A 20,475-nucleotide genomic window follows, 5' to 3' on the forward strand; every position below is an offset into this window, starting at 1 on the left:
GGGAAGCAATGTGGAGAGCCGATGTCACGGGTGTCCGTGTCCACCAGGGCTTTCTCACAGGCCGACTCTGGTCGGGGCACACAGTCCTGCCCCTGCAGCTCCCAAGCCGTTAGCCCATTTTGCTGATTCCTCCGCAGCTGGAGCAAACCTGGGCACCCAGGCACAAGTTCCCTCAAGGTGGGCCATAAGGACAGAGATGGCGCTGAGCCTCTGATAACCCCCACCCCATGGCAACATGTGTGATGTGGATTCTCAGACTCAAATGTCCACAAGAAAGTTGACGCAGTGAGCTGGCTGAGGTGGAGGCAGCTTGGTCTGAATCCTGAGGGGCAGGATTTAAAGTTACAGGGCCTGCTGCTCAGAGCAAAGATGTGTGGAATACACCCACCTGACATGCCCTCCTTAGATCCATGTCACTACTTTGGGGGTACTGCAGCACTCAGGGTTATTGCCCCAATTGGAGGCCCCCTTGGGGACCTGCCTATACCCCCTACTCCCTCCCAAACCTACAGCACCTTGTGCCTGGGCTCCAGAAGAGGCGGCTGGGACCTGAGTTGGGATATGACTTGCCAGGGTCACTTAGGGGCATAGCTCTGGGCAAGAAGACTCAGGAGCCACCACCAGGATCAGACGGTTAAGAGCTAAGTGCAGGGCCTCCTGGAGCTCCTCGCCTGTGCTCACAGTTTCGAGAAGCCTTGTTCCAAGACTGCTGAACATGGTTGAGCACATCCTTTCCAGTGCACTTGACCACAGAACCCTGGAAAGACAGGAACACACCTGAGACCTATTCTGATCACTTGCGAGCTGTGTGTGGAGGCAATGCAGCCAACTGAGGAGGGAGCTTCAGACTGGTGTGGTCAGAGGAGCAGGATGACCTGGGGGTGACAGTGTCAGACAGACCCCAAGACAGTGGCAGTCGCGGCAGGGTTTGCCACACCTGAAACAGAGCTGGGCCCCCTGAGCCCCAGGCCCTCTTCCCAGCCTATCTGGTAGCTACCTGGGGGTCCGGTCCCATCTCACTGACCTGTGTTCTCTCATTTCTAGCTTTGCCAGCACTGAGTACCTGAACGTCCTGCACAGGATCACCCCAGTCGTCCAGCAGCACCAGGAAGCCTTGGTCCCTGGACAGCCACAGCTCAATGTGTGCAACCAGGCGGTCATGGTAAGTGGTTCATAGGTGGCTGTCAACGATGGGAGGGTGCAATTCCTATGAGGGGCATCCCCAGGACCATGGAAGTACTGTGGAGTCTGCGTGCCCTAGCTTGTTCTTCTGTGAAAGCAGTGCTGCCCCTACCCTCAACACACCACTTCCCATCTCCCACTGGTGACCACTGCATGGGAACAGGCAGAGCCCCAGCTTCTTAGAGAATCGAGTCTTAGTGACTTGAGGGGAGGACAGAGGGGAAGTGGCTGATCTGGCTAGGGCATTGCTGCCATCTCCTGGGCACTACAGGAAGTGCTGCAACCTGGCCACCCCTTGAAAGTGAATTGAAGACAAGCGGGAACAGTGTGGGTCAGCCTCCAGACTTAAAGTGAGCCGTCTCTAGAGAGGTGTGTAGATTTACGTGTGGGTATGTATGAGTGTCTGCAAAGCCAGAGGCATCCCTGCTCATCTTCTCCACACCCCTGCCCCTCCTTGATCCCCAGATGAAAGTTCCACGCTCAGTTCTTGACCCTTCCTTCATACACACCCCCAGCTCAGCCCTGGACCCCTATGCTTCCAGTCAGTCCCCAAACTCAGTCCTGGAACCCACACCCAACTCCCCAGCTCAGTCCTCCTGAGCCCTCCCCCTCATCTCCAGACCCCCAAGCTCAGCTCTGGACTCCAAACCCAGCCCCCCAGCTCAGTCCTCCTGAGCCCTCCCCCTTACCTTCAGGCCCCCCAGCTCAGCCCTGGACTCCAAACCCAGCCCCCCAGCTCAGTCCTCCTGCACCCTCCCCCTTACCTTCAGGCCCCCCAGCTCAGCTCTGGACTCCAAACCCAGCCCCCCAGCTCAGTCCTCCTGAGCCCTCCCCCTTACCGTCAGGCCCCCTAGCTCAGCCCTGGACACCCCCCTACTTCCAGCCCTCCAGCTCAGGCATGGACCCCAACAAACATTTCTATTTTCTTGCTCACCGCTGGGCCCCCTCCACTTCCAGGCAAGCCCAGGAGAGTACTCAGCATGGTATCCTCTGGTCTTTCTGACAGACCAGTCCTATGCAGCCCACTGCAGCCCTTGAGCAGTGGTTGGTTGTCCTTCTGAGCATCAGACACTCAAGGCCCTGGCCCTCCCAAACCCCCAGACTTGCAGGCTGCATCCAGAATCTGTTCTTTTTCTTTTTTTTTTTTTTTTTTTTTTTCAGAGACAGAGAGTCAGAGAGAGGGATAGGTAGGGACAGACAGACGGGAACGGAGAGAGATGAGAAGCACCAATCAGCCTTTCACTGTGACACCTTAGTTGTTCATTGATTGCTTTCTCATATGTGCCTTGACCGTGGGCCTCCAGTAGACCGAGTAACCCCTTGTTTGAGCCAGCGACCTTGGGTCCAAGCTAGTGAGCCTTGCTCAAACCAGACAAGCCCGCGATCAAGCTGGTGACCTCAGGGTCTCGAACCTGGGTCCTCTGCATCCCAGTCCGATGCTCTATCCACTGTACCACCGCCTGGTCAGGCCAGAATCTGTTCTTCAAGCACTCACTGCTCTGCTTTGCTTCAAAGATCAGGAACAGCTGGCCAGACACAGGTAGCCAGCCCCTCCCAACATGGGCAGCTAGGGCAGGAGAGGGCTTTCCCTATGGTTGATACTTTGATACATTAACACTGAGACTCGGAGATCCTGTCCCAGGGTACTGAGCGATTCTAGTCTCCTGACTGGCACAGGGATACCCCCTGGACACTAGGGAAACATGGCAAAACTAGAAGGCTCCCTCTTAGGTTCATGGGTCTCCCTTTTGGTTGCCAGGAAAAGTACGGCCACATAAAGTAAGTTTGCACATTAAAATACACAGCTGGGCAGCCTGACCTATGGTGATGCAGTGGGTAAAGCGTTGACCTGGAGCACTGAGGTCGCTGGTTCAAAACCCTGGGCTTGCCTGGTCAAGGCACATATGGGAGTTGATGCTTTCTGCTCCTCCCCCCTTCTCTCTCTTTGTCTCCTCTCTCTAAAATGTGAATAAATAAATCTAAATAAAGCACACAGCTGGGCTAGGGCTGCGCTGAAAGAGGCTGTTCTCCGCTGGAGAAAGGGTTCCAGACAATTAAAGAACTTTCTGTGGGAAATCATGAAGTATACGAAGCCTCAGCCTTTGCTGGAGTGTGGGGCATGCATAGCCTTCTCTATCATGGTGGGGCATGTGCAGGCCCTGGTGTTTGCTCTACTTGGAACATGGCCAGGGGGGTGGGGCAGTTAGCAGACAGTCCCCTGGGATAACAGAAGGCTCAGGTGTGGGCCCACCCAGTGGCCACCCACACCATAAGGCCTCACACTCCCTTGCCCTCACTGGCCTCTGGGAACAAGGGTGTCGCCTGTGCTGGCCTCACCTGGGTTGCAGTGGAGACGGGTGGCTTCCACACCACGAGTTGACTAGGCCAGGTCAGGGTCTGGGCAGGGGAGGAGTCTAGAAACTGCTGAGTCCAGAAGTGCTTGGAATAACTGCACATTCTCTTTCTGAATTTTTGTTTTCCAGAACTGGGCACCCCCAGGTTGTGAAAAGTTAGGAAAGTGCCTGAGGCCCCCAGAGTCTGTTCCTGAGAAGTGCTCCTGGCCCCACTAGCACCTGCTGGGGCTCAAGCCAGGCCCTCCCACTGGCCCTGCACATGCCCAGGACTAGGCGGGGTCTGGCTCCTACACTGAAGAGCCTCAACGGCTCTCTGCTCTGCCCACCACCAGAGGGATATCACCTGCAGCCAGCAGCAGGACCTGCAAGGAGTCACTACCTGGCCCTGGAGTCACTCTTCAGCCCTCCTCCTGGCCCACCTGATCCTGCTGCTTTGAGCCTGAGGCTTTATATCAGTGCCTGAGCAGAAAGCTGCGCTGCCTCTCCATCTCGGTGCTCCCACCCATCTCATCCTCCCACTTGGCTCTTACCACCTTCAGACTGGCCTTGTTCAGGGCCTGCCTCCATCCCAGGACCCAGAGGCATGACTTGTATGGATGCCCTTGGCTGACCCTTCAAGCCCTTCAGCCTATATCAAGGGAAACTGTGTCAATCCTTTGTTGAGCCCCTGCAGCTACATAAAGGGTGCACTCCAGCCCCACCTCCCTGCACTGCACCACACCACACCACACCACATAGAGGGGGAAGAGGGAGGACCTCGATCCTCTATAGCCACTGTCTCCGCAGTGGGGACAACTGATAATGCTGCTTCCCTGGGACATGAGTATGTCGGCACCCTTGATCTTCCACCTTTCTTAGGGATCTAGACCCCTAACCCCAACACACTGTGTGGTGTGTCTGCGCCTCACAGCCATCCTGACTGCCCTCCTCTCCTCCCCTTGGCACCTGGTATGGCAAAGCATGAAGATGAACCCTTTCACTGGCCCAAATCAGAATAGACTGAGAAAATGAGCACAGACTCCAAGGTCCCTGCCTTGAAGGCATATGGAGCTTCATTCACTAAGTGGGGTTTTCACATCAGCAATGATTATTTTGCCAAAGCTGCACTGCTGTAAATTGGGAAATTATGAAGAAAATAGTTTTAGAATAAAGTAACAGGCATTTTAGCTTTTTTTTCTTCTTCTTTTCCAAGTGAGAGAAGGGGAGATAGACTCCCGCATGCATCCCAACCAGGATCCACCTGGCAACCTCGATCTGGGGTTGATGCTCTGCTCATCTGGGGCCATGCTCATGACCCAGCTATTTTTAGTGCCCGAGGCAGAGGCTCCTCGGAGCCAACCTCAGCGCCCAGGGCCAATGTACTTGAACCAACTGAGCCATTGCTGCTGGAAGGGACGAGAGAGAGGGGAGGGAGTGGGGCGGAGAAGCAGATGGTTGCTTCTCGTGTGTGCCCTGGTTGGGAATCAAACCCAGAACATCCACCACTGGGCCAACACTTTATTACTGAATTAACCAGCCATGGCCGCTCTTATTTTTTTGTTTGTTTGTTTTTAAATATTTTATTTTTATTCATTTTAGAGAGGGAAGAGAGAGAAGTGGGGAGGAACAGGAAGTATAAACTCCCATATGTGCCTTGACCAGGGAAGCCTGGAATTTCAAACCAGTGACCTCAGCATTCCAAGTCCAGGATTTATCCACTGCGCCGCCACAGGTTAGGCTGCTCTATGATTTTTAAAATGAGATTATGTTTGGGAGAAGTTGTCCTTTCTGAGTACCATGGTGGGCAGCTGCAGCCTCCTTCACAGACACAAGCCAGTGCTCTCAGGAGTGGGCCTCTGGCCAGGCCAAGCATTCCAGCCTCCCCTCTCCCAGAAAAGTTGGGAAGGGCTTCATCCCACTGCAAACCCCCACCCCAAGAACCATATGCCCAGGCCTCCACATCTGGTTGTCCCTCCTCTGGCCGGGCCATCCCAGCCTCTCTGATCGTCCCTGAACTGCACTCCAACTCTGGCCCTTCCCTCCAGGCTACTGCACCGCACTCCAACTAGGGACACCTCCTTGCTCACGTCCTCAGTCCTCATTCACCCTGCGTGCTACTGGAGGGAAGGCCCGGGCAGCGCCCGCGTGTCCGCCCCCACGTACCGCGCGGGGAGCAGCGGTGACCCTCTGGGGTCCGGAAGAGCGGGCGCGGAAGCGGCAAGACGGGCGAATGCCAGGAGCGTGGCAGGGCCAGCAAGCGCCCGTCCCTGGCCTGCGGGTCTCCGCCAAAGCTTTCCGGAGGACCTGCCAGGCACACTCGGACCGGCCAAAACCGCGCGAAGGTTTGCCCGAAAGCCCGACCAGGCCTGCGTAGACGCTATATTCCATTGACCTTGGCTCACACTTCGGCCCCACACGAACTCCCTTGAGGCGGGGACGGGTCTGTTCTGGGTACGAGAAATAAGCAGACGTCTTAAAATCGATGGCACCTATGATTCGATGAAATACGGGTCTTACAGAAGCCGGTGAGCCCTGCCCATCGTTCCCGCCACGCAACGCCCCGCCCCTCGCGCGCTTCCCCACCCCCGCGCAGGCGTGAAGCCGCCCAGCGACCGATCCGCGGACACGTGTGGACGCAGCAATGGCGGACTCTCAGCTGCAGCTGGTGGCACGGCGCATCCGCAGCTTCCCGGACTTTCCCACCCCGGGCGTGTTGTTCAGGTGCGCGGGCGGGCGCGTGGATGCCGCGTGGGCGATCCGAGGGCCCCCCTGGACGTTGGCCCTGCGCGAAGAGTGGGGCTGTCGGGGTGCTAGTGGGCTCCTCCCAAGGGACCGGTCCCTGGAGTAATCAAGCCTGTGCTTGCGCGCCAGGGACATCTCGCCGGTCCTGAAGGACCCCGACTCCTTCCGCGCTTCCATCAACCTCCTGGCGAACCACCTGAAGAAAACCCACGGTGGCAAGATCGACTATATCGCGGGCAAGTGGAGGGTCAGGGGTGGGTGGCCCTGGCCGCCTCGGGATTATGAGGTGAAGGGGTCGCTGGGTCGGGGCGAGGCCCATGGAAGCTGATTGTATGAGTTTCCTTTTCTCCTGAGCTAAGCAGAGGGAGGAACCGCTCCACCTCTGCTTGGGGGAGGTGCTTCCGTGGAGATCGTTGAGGGGACCCGCCCGCGGCACGGTGTTTGGGTGGTAACTCCAATGTAGGCTCTAAGGGTAGACCCACTGCCACCTACTTTGTAGCGCTGAGAGATATAACAGGCCCCTCCAGCGACCTGGGGAATGGCCTATCCTGGGTGGGTACCGTCTTGCTGGCTGTGGCGCTGAGGACAGGCCAAGCCCCACCCAGTTCCTGGTTTCCAGGGCTAGGGAATGTCCCAGGAATTATCAGACCAGAGTCCCCTGGGCCAGACAAGCTTTCTTGTTCCCTTTCTACGAGCATGTATTGAACACCTGCTGTGTGTCAGACCCTTGGCCCAGTGAAGGGCTTCCAGAAGATGAGCAGAGGAGATGGTGAAGGACCCTGGAACCCTGTCTCCCTGTGAGAGAGCTCCACCCCTGACCCTCCCTATCTTGAGGGCATAGCATTGGTGTTCCCTTCAACTGGGTGTGTCCTTTCTAAAGGATTCTTTAGAAAGCTTCCCTCACACTTCCTACACATCTCAATACACTGCAAGAAATAGCCAGTGCCCTGTTGCTGCCTCTCCTTCTGGAGAAGTTCCTGGGGCAGAAGCTGCTTTAAAGATTAGAGCGCTGTGTTGAATGTTTCATAGTTTCTACCAGCCCAGTTAGAGATACAGCTGAGCTTTGGAAAGAGGTCAGGTGACTTTCTCGGGGCCACTGGGTTATTTACTCTGCCCTGTAGAATGGATTTAGTCCCTGGCCCCAGCTCCTAACCTCCCATTCTCCAGCACCCAGCAGTCCCTGCATGAGGTAGGTCAGCATTCCCTAAATGGGTGGATGTCATTGGCATTTTAGCTGGCACCAACAAGGCCAAGCACCCTGTATCATTGCAGTGACTACTTGTCATCCAGGCCTGACCCATACTTGGGAACCCCCATGTTACTGTGCCATATGGCTGCCTCCCAACATCCCAGCTCTCACCAACAGGCCTAGACTCTCGAGGCTTTCTGTTTGGCCCATCCCTGGCCCAGGAACTTGGTTTGGGCTGCGTGCTTATCCGAAAGCGAGGAAAGCTGCCGGGCCCCACGGTGTCCACCTCCTACACACTGGAATATGGGAAGGTGAGAGGGCTGGGGTCTACTCCCATGGACCCTCCATCCCCAAAAGAAAAGTTGTAGAAACAAGTAGAGCTGCCATGGTTGCAGTGGATGTGGGAGCTCAGAGAGGCTGAGACACTGGGTCAGGCTCACACAGCCAGGAAACAACCAGGTGAGTTGAAACCAGGGCCCAGGTGGTAGACCCTTGCCAGCTCCTAGGGTCTGCACACCAAGTCTGTTCTCAGAGATGTGCTGACTACATGCTACTTCCCATCCACAGGCTGACTTGGAAATCCAGACAGACGCCCTGGAGCCAGGGCAGAAGGTGGTGGTTGTGGATGATCTGCTGGCCACTGGTGGTGAGGGTCTCTCCCAAGCAAAGAGGGCTTGGCCCTGGGGAGTTTCGGGTAGGGGTGCCTTGCAATGTGAGGACTGGATTAGGTCCCCAAAACTATCTAGTTTACCTGCTTGCCAGATTGGAAAGAACCCTGTTGTAATGCCAACACTTCTCCCCCAGACCCAAGTGGCCCAGGCTGCATGGGGGCCTCACTCTTCTCTTCCTTTCCACCAGGAACGATGCATGCAGCCTGTGAACTGCTGGGCCAGCTGCGGGCTGAGGTGTTGGAATGTGTCAGTTTGGTGGAGCTGACCTCGCTGAAGGGCAGGGAGAAGCTGGGGGCCGTGCCCTTTTTCTCCCTTCTGCAGTATGAGTGACCTTGGCACCCTACCCTACACCAACTATAAGGAAAGGTCCAGCCTCAGTGGCTACAAAGACCTCCACTGGCTGCCAGGGGCATTCGCTGTCCACCCAGTTTTTTATACCTATTTCTGTGCTTGAGTGACTATCCACCACCCACGGGACCTTCGTGCGGGTTCTGGAAGTGCAAAGGCTGGGAGCCATTAAGCCCAGGACAAAGCCAAAGCCAAGCTGCTCAGATTCCTTTACAGAGAAATGAGAACATGAATAATCAATTTGTGCTCAAGTGGTGTTTCTTCAAGTACCCAGGGTGGCATCTGGGCCTCAAGATTGGGGTCAGGAGGGGGCTGTAGGGACTCTGTCTGGCCTGGGTGTGCATGTACTCACTTTTAGAGCATTTGCCCTATTTGTGGTTCTCTTCCCTGGTGGGAGTGCAGACCAACTTAGGAAGCAGCTGCTGCCCGAGCAGGATTGGTTTCCCACTGCTGCTTCATTGAGGTAAACTTGATGGCCTAAAACTTGGTGCCCATGTGGGACTCATTCCAGGACCACCTCCCCTCCATAAGAAAATGCTGAGTCCCTAACATAAAATGGCATGATACTTACATATAATCTCTGTATGTCTTCCTATATACATTAACTTCTGGATGACTTGTAATGCCCCACAATATGTAAATAGCTGTCATGCTGTATTAATGGCTAGTCTTTTCAGTACAGAGCAGCCATCCTGGGCTTGGTCAGTTGAATGACAGAGGACTAACTAGCCTAAAAACCTAGTGTGGACAGGGGTGGTCCCTCCATTTTATGCCCCTCTCAGCTTCTAAAGGCTACCCACATTCCTTGGGTCATGGCCCCACCCTCCATCTTCAAAGTCAGTGGTATGCCATACTCCAACCTGTTGTGATGACACCGGGCAGTTACCCTAATCCCACACACCTGCCGTCTGCAGCAAAGACAAAGCTAAGAGAAACCAGTTTAATGACAACATGCTGTATGAGGTGGGCATACTACACACTCTAGCCAGAAAGTTACCCCCACACCCTACAGCCAAAGCCCAGCACAGCCTCTGACTCTCACGGAGACTCAGGAATGGGAGAGCAAAGTGCATCGTGGAGAGAATAAAACAGGCACAGTGGGCCGGGCCAGGGCCTGTAAGCCTCCTGTGTATTGCTGCTGCACAGCCATCAGTTCACAGCACCTCCTCAGCTCGGGTGAGGCTGGCCAGCCGTGCAGTGACGCCTGCCAGGTCAGCAGCCTTGTCCAGCTTGACATAAGTGTCAGTACGGATGCGGTGGAGGCTGACCCAGTCAGGCAGCAGCTCAGAGAGGAGCTGCACGTGTTTCTCCATCTCCCCTGTAGAAAGAGGGAGCCTGTGATTGGGGGAGCCTGGCCCCCCAAACCCCTGGGCCTGTGTGCACACAGGTGCTGTGAGCCCCACCACTCCCTCCAGCGTGGACTAGTCTGTGCTCAGAAGGAAAGGAGTAAACACTGTCAGGACACAAGGATGGGCACAGTGACTGCACAGCCTTCCCAAGTAGGTGGCTCTCCTGCTGAGCATGTGACAAGCCCTAGCCCCTGAAGACCCGGAAGCAGAAGTCTCCTACAGCTTTGTGGAGCCTGAAGGGCAGCCAAGGGGCTACAGGCGCAAAGGCCTTGTGAGGGGGAGGCAGCCTCAAGAGGCTGCAGGACTAAAGGGACCAGACAGGCATAGGAGGGAACCTCAAAGGCACCGTGTCCACCCAATGCATGCAAATACGTGTGGAGAACGGCGCAGATTCACAGTGCCCGCCCGCACCTGGGACTCGGGGATATGGGGAGTGGCCCTGCACGCACCTGGGCTCATGGCCATGTGGTAGCTGCCCACCATCCTGGCACAGGCCACCTCCATGGTGAGTGCTGGCCTGCGCTCAGATACGAAGATGCTACGCAGCACCCGGGCCAGCTCAGGCAGCCGCTCAAGCCGCTGCAACCTCTGCTCCTGCTCTGGGAGCCGTGTCATCTGCGCCAGCTGCTTCTGCACCTCCTTGGCCCGGATCTGCATTGAGCATGGGAGGTGGTCAGTGGACAGCTGGACCCACTCCACCCCGTCCCTAGCCCCCAAACACTCACCCGCTCCAGCAGGTCCTGGGACACCCCCTTCAGGGAAGCAGATGGAGTGGCTGGGGGTGTGGCTGGCAGTGCTGGGCTGGAGGACCCGGGGCTGCTGGGCTCAGCTGTGCGCAGGGCCAAATCACTCAGGGCCTTCTCCATCTGGAACAGGTCAGAGGAGAACTCAGAAGAAGCCTCTCCTGGCCAGCCACAGGGGAGGCCTCGTATGTCCAGCCCAAGTTCACTCCAGCATATCAAAGACCTGTAATAGTCACCCCAGGGTTGAGCCTTTCAGTGGGCGGCACTCAAAACAGGAAGGGCACACCTCACTACCACCAAGGCCCATGGCCTCATAAGGACTGCCAGGTGCCCCTGTGGGGGTCAGGCTACCCCACCCAGGGAGACAGGCTAGCCTTACCCTAGGCGACATCAGGCTTCGGGCTCGGGCCAGCACCTCCTGAGCGGTGGCCAGCTTCTCCGTGGTAGGTGGCTGGGGCAGCTCGGCAGGCTCAATGTCAGGCACTTCATCCACATTGAAGCGGGGGTGCCAGCGGGTTAGCTGGTCTTCAGGCACCACCATGGGGGGGTTCAGGGAGGCCAGGAAGATCTGTCCAAGAAATGAGGGACAGCAGATGACCCTGAGCACATCTAACTGGGGTGGGACAGGGCTGTCCAAGTTCCCATCCCAGGTGGGTACCCTCAGGCACAAGCAGAGGACCCACCAGCACCCACTGAAGTTATCACAAGCCTCCCAAAGATTAAGGCTGCACATCCCTGAGCTCTTTACTCTTGTGTTCAGGGCAGAACCCCCTTAACACAGGTCAACTGGGAGCCAGGGCCAGGGTCCCAGCTCAGACCAGAATACCCATCCAGCCCACACCCATCCATATGAGATGATGACCCAGCTTCAGTGATTAGTTAAGAGAAGTCAAGAACACTGCCTCTGGACAGGGCCTATTGCCTGCTGGGTAAGGCTGACTAAGACAGGCTGTTACAACAGGGACGGAGCAAACACTGAAGGAGGGAACAGCACAAGGCCCAGCACAGAGGAGACACCACATTCAATAAAGACTGAGCTATCTTCGGGTTGCAAGCTCACCCTGTGGTGCTCTTGGACGCGCTCTACCAGATTCTGCCTGAAGACCTGTCGCCGCTGTAGGAGGCATGACGCTGTGAGCTGGGGGACCATGACACCAACCTCTGCAGGGAGAGTCCAAGCCTGAGCCCCTGGGCCACGCCCACCCAGTCACCAAGCCCCACAACCACGGGTCTGAGGAGGGGCCCAGTGCTCAACACCTCACACCCATGCTCAAAACTGCAGTGTCGGACCCTGGCCGGTTGGCTCAGCAGTAGAGCATCAGCCTAGCGTGTGGAAGTCCTGGGTTCGATTCCCAGTCAGGGCACACAGGAGAAGCGTCCATCTGCTTCTCCACTTTCCCCCCCCCCTCCCTCTCTGTCTCTCTCTTCCCCTCCCACAGTCAAGGCTTCATTGGAGCAAAGTTGGCCTGGGCGCTGAGGACAGCTTCATGGCCTCCGCCTCAGGCACTAGAATGGCTCTGGCCAGAGCATCTCCCCCTGGTGGGCATGCTGGGTGGATCCCGGTTGGATGCATGCAGGAGTCTGACTGCCTCCCCACTTCTAACTTCAGAAAAATATAAAAACAAAACAAAAAACTGCAGTGTCATAACTCATAGATGAGTGGAGTTGGCCACAGCACACTCACCCTGGTCCAACAGCGGCTCAATGGTGAGCTGGTAATCAGACCTCTTGACATTGTCCTTGAAGGTGGGGATGTTGCGCTCTTGGCGGAAACGGTAGGAAGAAGGATACACAGTTTTGATCTGGCCCACGTTGTGCTCTTCAAAGCGCCTATAGGAGGAGATCGCCAGGGATCAGAGAGACAGTCACCTTCCACTACAGGACTAAGACCCCACCCTCCAAGTTACCCTGCTCACCTGCGCATCATGTCTTGGACGCCCCGCTTGACCTTGGCAAAGGTAACAGTCTCAGAGCGGTTGTAGAGCATGCCCACAATAGTGTCCATGCTGCGGAACATCTCAGCCAACACCTGGTACTTGTAGGGCAGCACAAGGCCAGGAGGTCCTGGCTGGGCCAGGGCATGGAAGCGCTGATAGGCAGGTGCCTTCTCTCCACTGCCAGGAGGAGAGCTAAGCATTGAGAAAAGCATCAGACCCACATCCACTCCAGGACCCAATGACTGGCAAAGTGGCCAGGGATACCCCAGAGCTGGGGCTTGCAAAATTGCCCCCACGACACACTTCATACCAGTTTATGAATTCTTTGTATGCCCAGCTTCCCATCACAAGCACTATCAGGAATGGAGACAGAAAAGGGTAACTTCAAGTCCAGCTCTGCCATGTCCTACCCCATCACCCAGGGAGGACCCTGGCCACCCCCAGCCCTGGTTTCCTTATCTCTAAGAGACACATGATGACCCCAGGACCGGGGAAGACAAACACAAGGATAGGAGGAAGCAAATACACAATAACCGTTGGCTGCTGATATCACTTGAAAGTCACAAGGGCCCACTGAGGCAGGAATCGGCGGCCTCTTACAGATGAAGGAGGATAAAGAGCTAGTGACTTGGATATGCATGCCCTAGTGCTTGGATATGCATGCCCTACTGGCTGTACTGGTTCCCTGAAGGAGCAACCCCAGCCCTCTGCCCAGCCCTGCCCCACCCTTACCAGGCCTCCCACCAGCCTACCCTTTGCTGGGGTGCCTGACCACCCACCCAAAACTCACCATGGCCCTGCTGGGTTCCCCTCGGTCTCCAGTGCGCTGGGTTCCCCAGCATCATTCCTCTGGGCACTTGCCCTCAGCTTCTGGACCTGTGCCCCCAGCTCCCGAGCCCGATGTAGGCATGACTTGAGTTCAGAGAAAGTGACTTTTGAGGAGACCTGTAGACATAGGGTGCTGTCAGCCAGCCAGTGACCCCATACTCCCTTCCCCAGTCCTTGGTCCAGCCTCCTCACTTTGTCCTCCTGGGGTGCCAGCCTGGCCAGCTGATGTACTGAAAGGGTGGCCTTCTTTGTCTTCTTGCCGGGAGAGGAGTGTTGCCGGGAGCCAGGAGTGGCTGGGGAGCCAGGGTCAGGGACCTGGGGGAAAGGACCCCAAAGATGAGCAAATGACAAGACCCTGTGGTGTACTGGCTCTACAAAAAGAGGGTTTTCTGCTGATCTCAGTCCAACCTGTTTGAAGCACATCTGTTAAGTGAGGGCCTGGCCCACCTGCCTATTTGTTCTTTTCACGACAGTTACCAAGGCTCGAACCCCTAATCCAGCCTTTAAACAGGCTGGCATTTGCCAGCCCACCCAGCTCTGGCTCTTCCCCAGTATCGGTCAGATCCATCGGATCCCCTGCTCAAAGCTTCTCCCTCAAGTTCTCTCAGTGAATACTTACAGTGGCCACGGGAAAAGGGCCTGGCAGCTCAGACTTAGCTCCTGCAATGACTCCCAGCCTGTTCTCTCCGTCCAGGCCACGACCCAGTCTTCACACTTGGGGCCTCGGTGTACCCTCTGCATCCAGCCCCCTGGTCTGGGAACTCTCTCCTGGGCGGTCTCTGCTAAAGCCCTCCCAGCCTGCCCCCGTCCAGCCTCAGTTTCTCCCCTCCCCGCACGGCCACCACCAGCCAGCGCCCTCACCACATCGGCGCACAGCCTCAGCCTCCTGCGCGCGGGCGGAGTGGGCTCGTCTTGCGTGGACTCATCGCACGAGGGCTCCGCACGCGGGCGGGGGCGCTTGCGGCTGCCACACGGAGCGGGAGCCGGGGCGCGGGGCGCGAGTTTGGCGGGGCTCGGGGTGCGCCAGGTCGGCTTGACCCGCGACAACATGGTGCAGGGTACCGGGCGACGGCGCGCGTAGAAGTCGGTGAGGCGGCGCTGGGCCATGGCAAGGCTGGAACTGGGAGCGGGAGCCCAGCCGCAGACAGAAATGGCGCGGTGCTACGCACGATTTTCGCGCCATGCACGGCCCCGCCTCCTTTGAGGGCGGAACCACCAGCGTCGGGGGCGGGAGGTGGGAAATGGACGTGCCCGGGCCCAAGAGTGCTGGCGTTCTCGGGCTGCTCCGGCCGCGCGCACGCGTCGCAGCGCGGCGCTCTTGGTCGGGTTTGAAGTCTTTCGCGGTGTGTGTCGAGTCTCAGGTCTCTTCGTGGTGGTCACCAAGTCAGTGCGGTACGGAGAAAGGATACAGTGTGTTTAACAGGAAAATGCTACGCTATTTACAGCTTAAGTTTACTGTACAAAAAACACTGCGCTACGCAGGTGCGCTGGGCTGGGTGGCAGGGCTGCGCCTGTCACCTGGCTGTATAGGTGACCTAGCTGCTCATAGGATAAGGCGAGGCGCTCTGCCCGGGATTCAACGCACTTGTGGACAACCAGGGGTGAGAGCACCTTGTACTACAGACAAGGAAACAGGCCCAGGTCATGGGTGACTCGTCCAAGGTCTCCCAGCTGGAAAGTGAATTTAGGGGGACGTGGGAGGATACACCTCAGAAGGAAAACTGTTCTGTAATTAAAGAACTATCCAGGAACTACGCTGCTTACAAAAATTAGGGTATCGGCCCTGGCCGGTTGGCTCAGCGGTAGAGCGTCGGCCTGGCGTGCGGGGGACCCGGGTTTGATTCCCGGCGAGGGCACATAGGAGAGGCGCCCATTTGCTTCTCCACCCCCGGCGAGGGCACATAGGAGAGGCGCCCTATTGCTTCTCCACCCCCTCCCCTCCTTCCTCTCTGTCTCTCTCTTCCCTTCCCGCAGCCAAGGCTCCATTGGAGCAAAGATGGCCCGGGCGCTGGGGATGGCTCCTTGGCCTCTGCCTCAGGCGCTAGAGTGGCTCTGGTCCCGGCAGAGCGACGCCCTGGAGGGGCAGAGCATCGCCCCTGGTGGGCGTGCCGAGTGGGTCCCGGTCGGGCGCATGCGGGAGTCTGTCTGTCTCCCGGTTTCCAGCTTCAGAAAAATACAAAAAAAAAAAAAAAAAAATTAGGGTATCAAGGAACTGCAGATACCAGTACTTTCAGCCTTTTGTATAGTGTATTTTCACCAATGAAATGAAAGTTGGTTTTGCATCTCATTTGCATAATCAACAACTTTCTTTGACTTGTTTGCTTTTCTGATGTTCTTGTTTAATAAAAAAAAATCAAATGCTTCTTTTTTTATTGCTTCATATTCATTTTGAAATGTCCCCTAATTTTTGTGAGCAGTATATTTAATTATATACTGTTGGGCAGATAAAATGTATTATGCTCACTTTGTTAAAGATAACACGAGAAGGCCGACGCCAGGTGATATTAATGTGTATTGGGGTGGGCTAAAGGCAGGCGGAATCCTTGTAGCCTGGGGCTTGGTTTTGGGATTAAGCCTTTCCCACCCGTTTTGATGTGGGGCGGTACAATCCAATCATGCCTCAGAGAAGTGTCTGTATTAGAGACTTCCCTATTTTGTATATTGGATTAAGAGTTTGGATTTCTACACTATAAAATGGGGACGAAGCGGGAACTTGCGCTCTTGGTTCCTGAGATTATCATTAGAAGAGAGAGCAGAGGAGAGCAGAGAAAGGCCACGTGGAGGAGGCCAGGAGAAGCAGCCAAGATGGTGGAGTGCTGAGTGAGATGCCAGTTTGTGTAAGTTTGTATTTGGGATAAGGAAGGAGATGGGGAACAGAGGTGAATAAGTCTGGTGAGCTAGAAACCTTTGATTCTAGGAAACTCAGATAAGTCAGTGGCTTTGTGAGCACTGAATGTGAGTGGGTTTTGGAGCCCAGTGTGTATTTTTACTTGCCCGTCGGGTGCAAGCTAGAATTAAAGACTATGGCCCATCAGTTCTTGGCTCCGTTGTTTCTTTGCCGACTGTCCGAATCCAATGCGAACCTGCATGGGCCGGGTGGCTGCTGTGATAGTGGCTCTGGCCGTGGCTCCTGGCTTTACATATACCCTTTTATTTTTTCAAGAGTGGCTTCAGAATGCTTGAATTTATTTATTTTTAATGTTTATTTAATTGATTTTAGAGCAAGAGGAAGGGAAAGAGAGAAAGAGACAGGAACATCTATCTGTTCCTGTATGCTCCCTGACTGGAGATGGAACCTGCAACCTCTGCACTTCAGGTCATTGCTCTAACCAACCAAGCTATCTGGCCAGGGTTTAACTATACACTTTTATTCTTTTTTTTTCTTTTTTTCATTTTAGAGAGGGGGAGAGAGAGAGAGAGAGAGAGAAGGGGGAGGAGCAGGAAGCATCAACTCCCATATGTGCCTTGACCAGGCAAGCCAGGGTTTTGAACCGGCAACCTCAGGGTTTCCAGGTTGACGCTTTATCCACTGCGCCACCACAGGTCAGGCCTATACACTCTTTTTTTTTTTTTTTTAAGAGATCTTTTTTTTTTTAACTTTTTTTTTTAAATTTTTATTTATTCATTTTAGAAAGGAGAGAGAGAGGGAGAGAGAGAGAAACAGAGAGAGAGAGAAGGGGGAGGAGCAGGAAGCATCAACTCCCATATGTGCCTTGACCAGGCAAGCCCAGGGTTTCGAACCGGTGACCTCAGCATTTCCAGGTCGACACTTTATCCACTGTGCCACCGCAGGTCAGGCCTATACACTCTTTTAGACTTTTTTTTTATTATTATTATTCATTTTAGAGAGGAGAGAGAGAGAGAGAGAAAGGGTGGAGGAGCAGGAAGCATCAACTCCCATATGTGCCTTGACTAGGGAAACCAGGGTTTTGAACCAGCGACCTCAGAATTCCAAGTCGACGCTTTATCCACTGCGCCACCACAGGTCAGGCCCTATACACTCTTTTAAAGGGTGAATTTTATAATGGGAATTGTATCTCAAGCTATTTAGAAAAAAAAAGAGGTTGCTTTCAAAATAGCCTGAGTTGAAAGAAGTGTTCTTAAAACCAAAAAAGCTTAGGTTATCAGGAATACTTGAGAGCCTGATGCCAGATAAGAAAGGCTCAATGTCGTGTGATTCCCATTAGAAAAATGCTGTTCCTCCAGTGCTACAGATCTGCCAGAGAAAGAAGTCACAAAGGTTGTCTTTGGGAGCAGGTGAGGGCTGAGAGAGCTTTACGTTTGCAAGTTTTCTATAAAGAGCATGAAACTGCTTATATATTTTTTTAAAAAGTTAAATGTCAGCTAGGTGATGCCGTTGGTGCTTGCAAAATGACAGAATTGAGAAGGTTGGGGGTTGATACAACAGGTAAGTGAAGCATTGAGTTTTACATACGCATAATGGGAGCCAGCAACTAGACCCTTATTTTGTAAACAACCAATAGCAAATTATTAGCACTACAAGAATGATTGTGGAATGTTGCAGAGCATTTTTAACAGCTATGCTTTTGTTAGTTTTGTTTTGGTATGTGTGCTGTGGGCCACCACTTAAAATGTATCTCTTAAAACAGCGGTTGGAGGTTGGAGGCAGGAACTGACCTGAGTCAAAGTGGAACATTCCAAATTTAAGCCTGCTATGTATTCAAGAGGGAAAGCTTGCAGGATTCCAGAACTGTAATGAGAGCATAATCTTTTGGCTCACAGCTGCTCATTGGGAGAAAGGGAGTTCTCTTCTCTCCCAGCAACCTGGTGGTTCCCCAGTCTCTGTTTCAAATTTAGAAAATAAAGAACCACCTGGTCTCTGGAAAGGTGGAGGCAACTGGATCTAACCACAAGTGGCTTGTCAATATCGGGTTGCTGGCAGTTTGGCCCAACCTCTGTTCTCAGTAGGTAAGTTGATGGTCAGGATGCAGCCAGTAGGCTTCCCCAGGGCCTCCAAAACGCTGAGCAGCCTCCACCAACATTTCATTTGTCTTGCCACCTGCCACCCATAGAGTAGTGGAACCACAGAGTGCTGACCTGGGCTCATGCCTTCCCAGTGCTGTGTGAAGGGTCTGGAGGCAGGTCCCAGGGATGTGAGAAATCCAGGAGACCACCTCGAGAGGTGAACTCCCTTCCCACCTGGCAATCATGTGTGGTGTGATTTAGGCATGCACAGCCAGGCACATCCACCTTAAGGGGGCTCCTGGGAAGGAAAGAGTTTTGCACAGACTCCTGCTGTCATTTTGGCCAGCCCCAGGGCACAAGCCTGGAGGTAGAAGTGGGCCCTAGCAGCCCCAGTGGCTCTGGGAGTGAGCTGAATCCTGGAAGGACCATCCAGAGGGGTCTTGTAGAGTTCAGAACATGAATTCAAAATGACTCTGTCCCATGTGGGATGAGGAGAAAGAAACTGCTACTCTGGGGACTTAGCAGTGTGGTCACCATTGACCCCTCACAACCAACCAGCAGGAAAGGGGCATGCTGTACAGCAGGGTCCTGGGGCCCCTATCCAATGCTATGGCCAGTATCCATACTTTGGCACAGGATCTGGCTGGAGACACTGTTACACATTCTTTTTTTTTTTTTTTTTTTAAGTGAGAGGAGGGAAGATAGGAAACAGAATCCCACATTCCTGACTGGAATCTACCTGGCAACCGCTGTCTGGGGCTGATGCCCAAATCAACCGAGCTATAAATATTTTTTAGCACTTGAGGCTGATACTCAGACCAACAGAGCTATTCTCAGCACCCAGGGCGATGCTCGAACCAATCGAGCCACTGGCTGTGGGAGAAGAAGAGAGAGAGAAAGAGGAGAAAAAGGAGGAGAGAAACAGATGGTCACTTCTCCTGTGTGCCCTGATTGGGGATTGAACCTAGTATGTCATACGCCATGCTGATGCTCTATCCACTGTACCGCAGGTTAGGGCCATGCATTTTTTAAAAAAAATTTTAATTTATTGATTTTTTTTATTATTTTATTTATTCATTTTTAGAGAGGAGAGAGAGAGGGAGAGAGAGAGACAGAGAGAGAGAAGGGGGGAGGAGCTGGAAGCATCAACTCCTATATGTGCCTTGACCAGGCAAGCCCAGGGTTTCGAACCAGCGACCTCAGCATTTCCAGGTCGATGCTTTATCCACTGCGCCACCACAGGTCAGGCCTAATTTATTGATTTTTAGAGAGGGAGAGAGAGATGGACTTGTTTCCACCCATGCCATCATTGGTGAGTCTTGTCTGTGCCCTGACCAGGGATTGAATCTGCAACCCTGGCATGTCAGGATGCTGCTCTAACCAACTGAGCCACCTGGCCAGACCTGTTACACATTTCTAATGTTACCCCTAGGGAGGGAATAGGCCTTTTGGGAACAGGCACCTTTTCAGAAAATTGCCTGCCCACCAAAGATGGAGTTCAAACTATGTGTGACGCCCCCTCATGGTCACAGCTGACTGGAGGAGAGGTGTGCAGCCAGCCAATCAGATCCTCTCCTGGCTCCGGAGGGTCTGGAGCTGGAATCACCCCTCTGTCTCCTCCGATTTCAAGAAGTGATGTAGAATAGAGTGCCAGCTTCCACCATGTGTGTCTCCAGACACAAAGAGGAATATGGTTTTACTCCACAGTGCCAACATGTGGTAGAAAATATTAAACCAGTGAATGAATATCAGGGTTATGCCTTGATTTCACTTATATCTGGCACAGAGCAGGTACCCAAATATTTGCTGAATATGTGGCCCCAGAGAACATGCACTGGTTCTCTACTGCTGCATAACAAATCGCCCCAATTTGGCAGCTTAAAATAATTACATGTTATCTCTCACGGTACCTGTGGGTCAGAAATTCAGGACAGGCTTGGCTGGGTGGTTCTGAGTCGGGGTCTCATGTTGCTGCATCAGTTGGCAGCTGGGGCTGGAGATGCCTGGAAGGCTCCCTCCCTCAAGTGTACTGCATACGGGAAGAGCCACCAGGGCTGGAAGGGTGGGGACTGTGTGAGCCTCCTCTGTCCCTCTCCCTCCATGGGTCTCTCCTCTAGTACTTCATCATGGTGCCCTCAGGATAGCTCTGAGCTCCCCAGGTAAAACAATTGAGAGCGCACACTGGCTGTACCCGCCCCCCTTTTAAAGCTTGTCAAATTTAGCATTG

At 54.3% G+C, this 20,475-nt stretch overlaps 3 protein-coding genes across 3 annotated transcripts in view; 2 read left to right on the forward strand and 1 right to left on the reverse strand.

Annotated features, from left to right (window-relative positions):
* The window catches only part of GALNS (galactosamine (N-acetyl)-6-sulfatase), a 31,090-nt gene extending 26,388 nt beyond the window's left edge, over window positions 1-4,702 (forward strand). Inside the window, exons 13-14 of the mRNA XM_066243527.1 lie at window positions 1,045-1,162; window positions 3,666-4,702. Coding sequence (XP_066099624.1) covers window positions 1,045-1,162; window positions 3,666-3,752 — 205 coding nt within the window. The 3' untranslated portion in view covers window positions 3,753-4,702. The remainder of the gene's footprint in view (window positions 1-1,044; window positions 1,163-3,665) is intronic.
* A 1,377-nt stretch (window positions 4,703-6,079) lies between these two features.
* APRT (adenine phosphoribosyltransferase) lies at window positions 6,080-8,687 on the forward strand. The gene is made up of 5 exons (XM_066242935.1): window positions 6,080-6,236; window positions 6,387-6,493; window positions 7,624-7,757; window positions 8,014-8,092; window positions 8,305-8,687. Exons 1-5 carry the CDS (start codon window positions 6,157-6,159, stop codon window positions 8,445-8,447), a joined length of 543 nt encoding a protein of 180 aa, XP_066099032.1. The 5' UTR covers window positions 6,080-6,156; the 3' UTR covers window positions 8,448-8,687.
* Window positions 8,688-9,216: 529 nt separating this feature from the next.
* CDT1 (chromatin licensing and DNA replication factor 1) lies at window positions 9,217-15,198 on the reverse strand. The gene is made up of 10 exons (XM_066242934.1): window positions 14,184-15,198; window positions 13,515-13,637; window positions 13,285-13,439; window positions 12,474-12,686; window positions 12,242-12,387; window positions 11,618-11,718; window positions 10,937-11,125; window positions 10,540-10,680; window positions 10,264-10,465; window positions 9,217-9,783 (listed from the first exon to the last, which is right to left on the reverse strand). Exons 1-10 carry the CDS (start codon window positions 14,427-14,429, stop codon window positions 9,620-9,622), a joined length of 1,680 nt encoding a protein of 559 aa, XP_066099031.1. The 5' UTR covers window positions 14,430-15,198; the 3' UTR covers window positions 9,217-9,619.
* Between the last annotated feature and the right edge of the window lie 5,277 nt (window positions 15,199-20,475).

The sequence above is a fragment of the Saccopteryx bilineata genome, chromosome 9 (genome assembly GCF_036850765.1).
Source record: "Saccopteryx bilineata isolate mSacBil1 chromosome 9, mSacBil1_pri_phased_curated, whole genome shotgun sequence".
In the NCBI taxonomy this organism is placed as follows: Eukaryota; Metazoa; Chordata; class Mammalia; order Chiroptera; family Emballonuridae; genus Saccopteryx; species Saccopteryx bilineata.

Excerpts from the sequence above, each read along its gene's own strand:
- CDT1 (XM_066242934.1), bottom strand. The coding sequence starts at position 14,429 with ATGGCCCAGCGCCGCCTCACCGACTTCTACGCGCGCCGTCGCCCGGTA. Across the intron at positions 12,687-13,284 it reads GGGAACCCAGCAGGGCCATG|CTCTCCTCCTGGCAGTGGAG; the intron begins GTGAGTTTTGGG and ends CTCAATGCTTAG. Across the intron at positions 12,388-12,473 it reads GTCCAAGACATGATGCGCAG|GCGCTTTGAAGAGCACAACG; the intron begins GTGAGCAGGGTA and ends CTCCTCCTATAG.
- APRT (XM_066242935.1), top strand. The coding sequence starts at position 6,157 with ATGGCGGACTCTCAGCTGCAGCTGGTGGCACGGCGCATCCGCAGCTTC. Across the intron at positions 7,758-8,013 it reads ACACACTGGAATATGGGAAG|GCTGACTTGGAAATCCAGAC; the intron begins GTGAGAGGGCTG and ends TCCCATCCACAG. Across the intron at positions 8,093-8,304 it reads TGATCTGCTGGCCACTGGTG|GAACGATGCATGCAGCCTGT; the intron begins GTGAGGGTCTCT and ends CCTTTCCACCAG.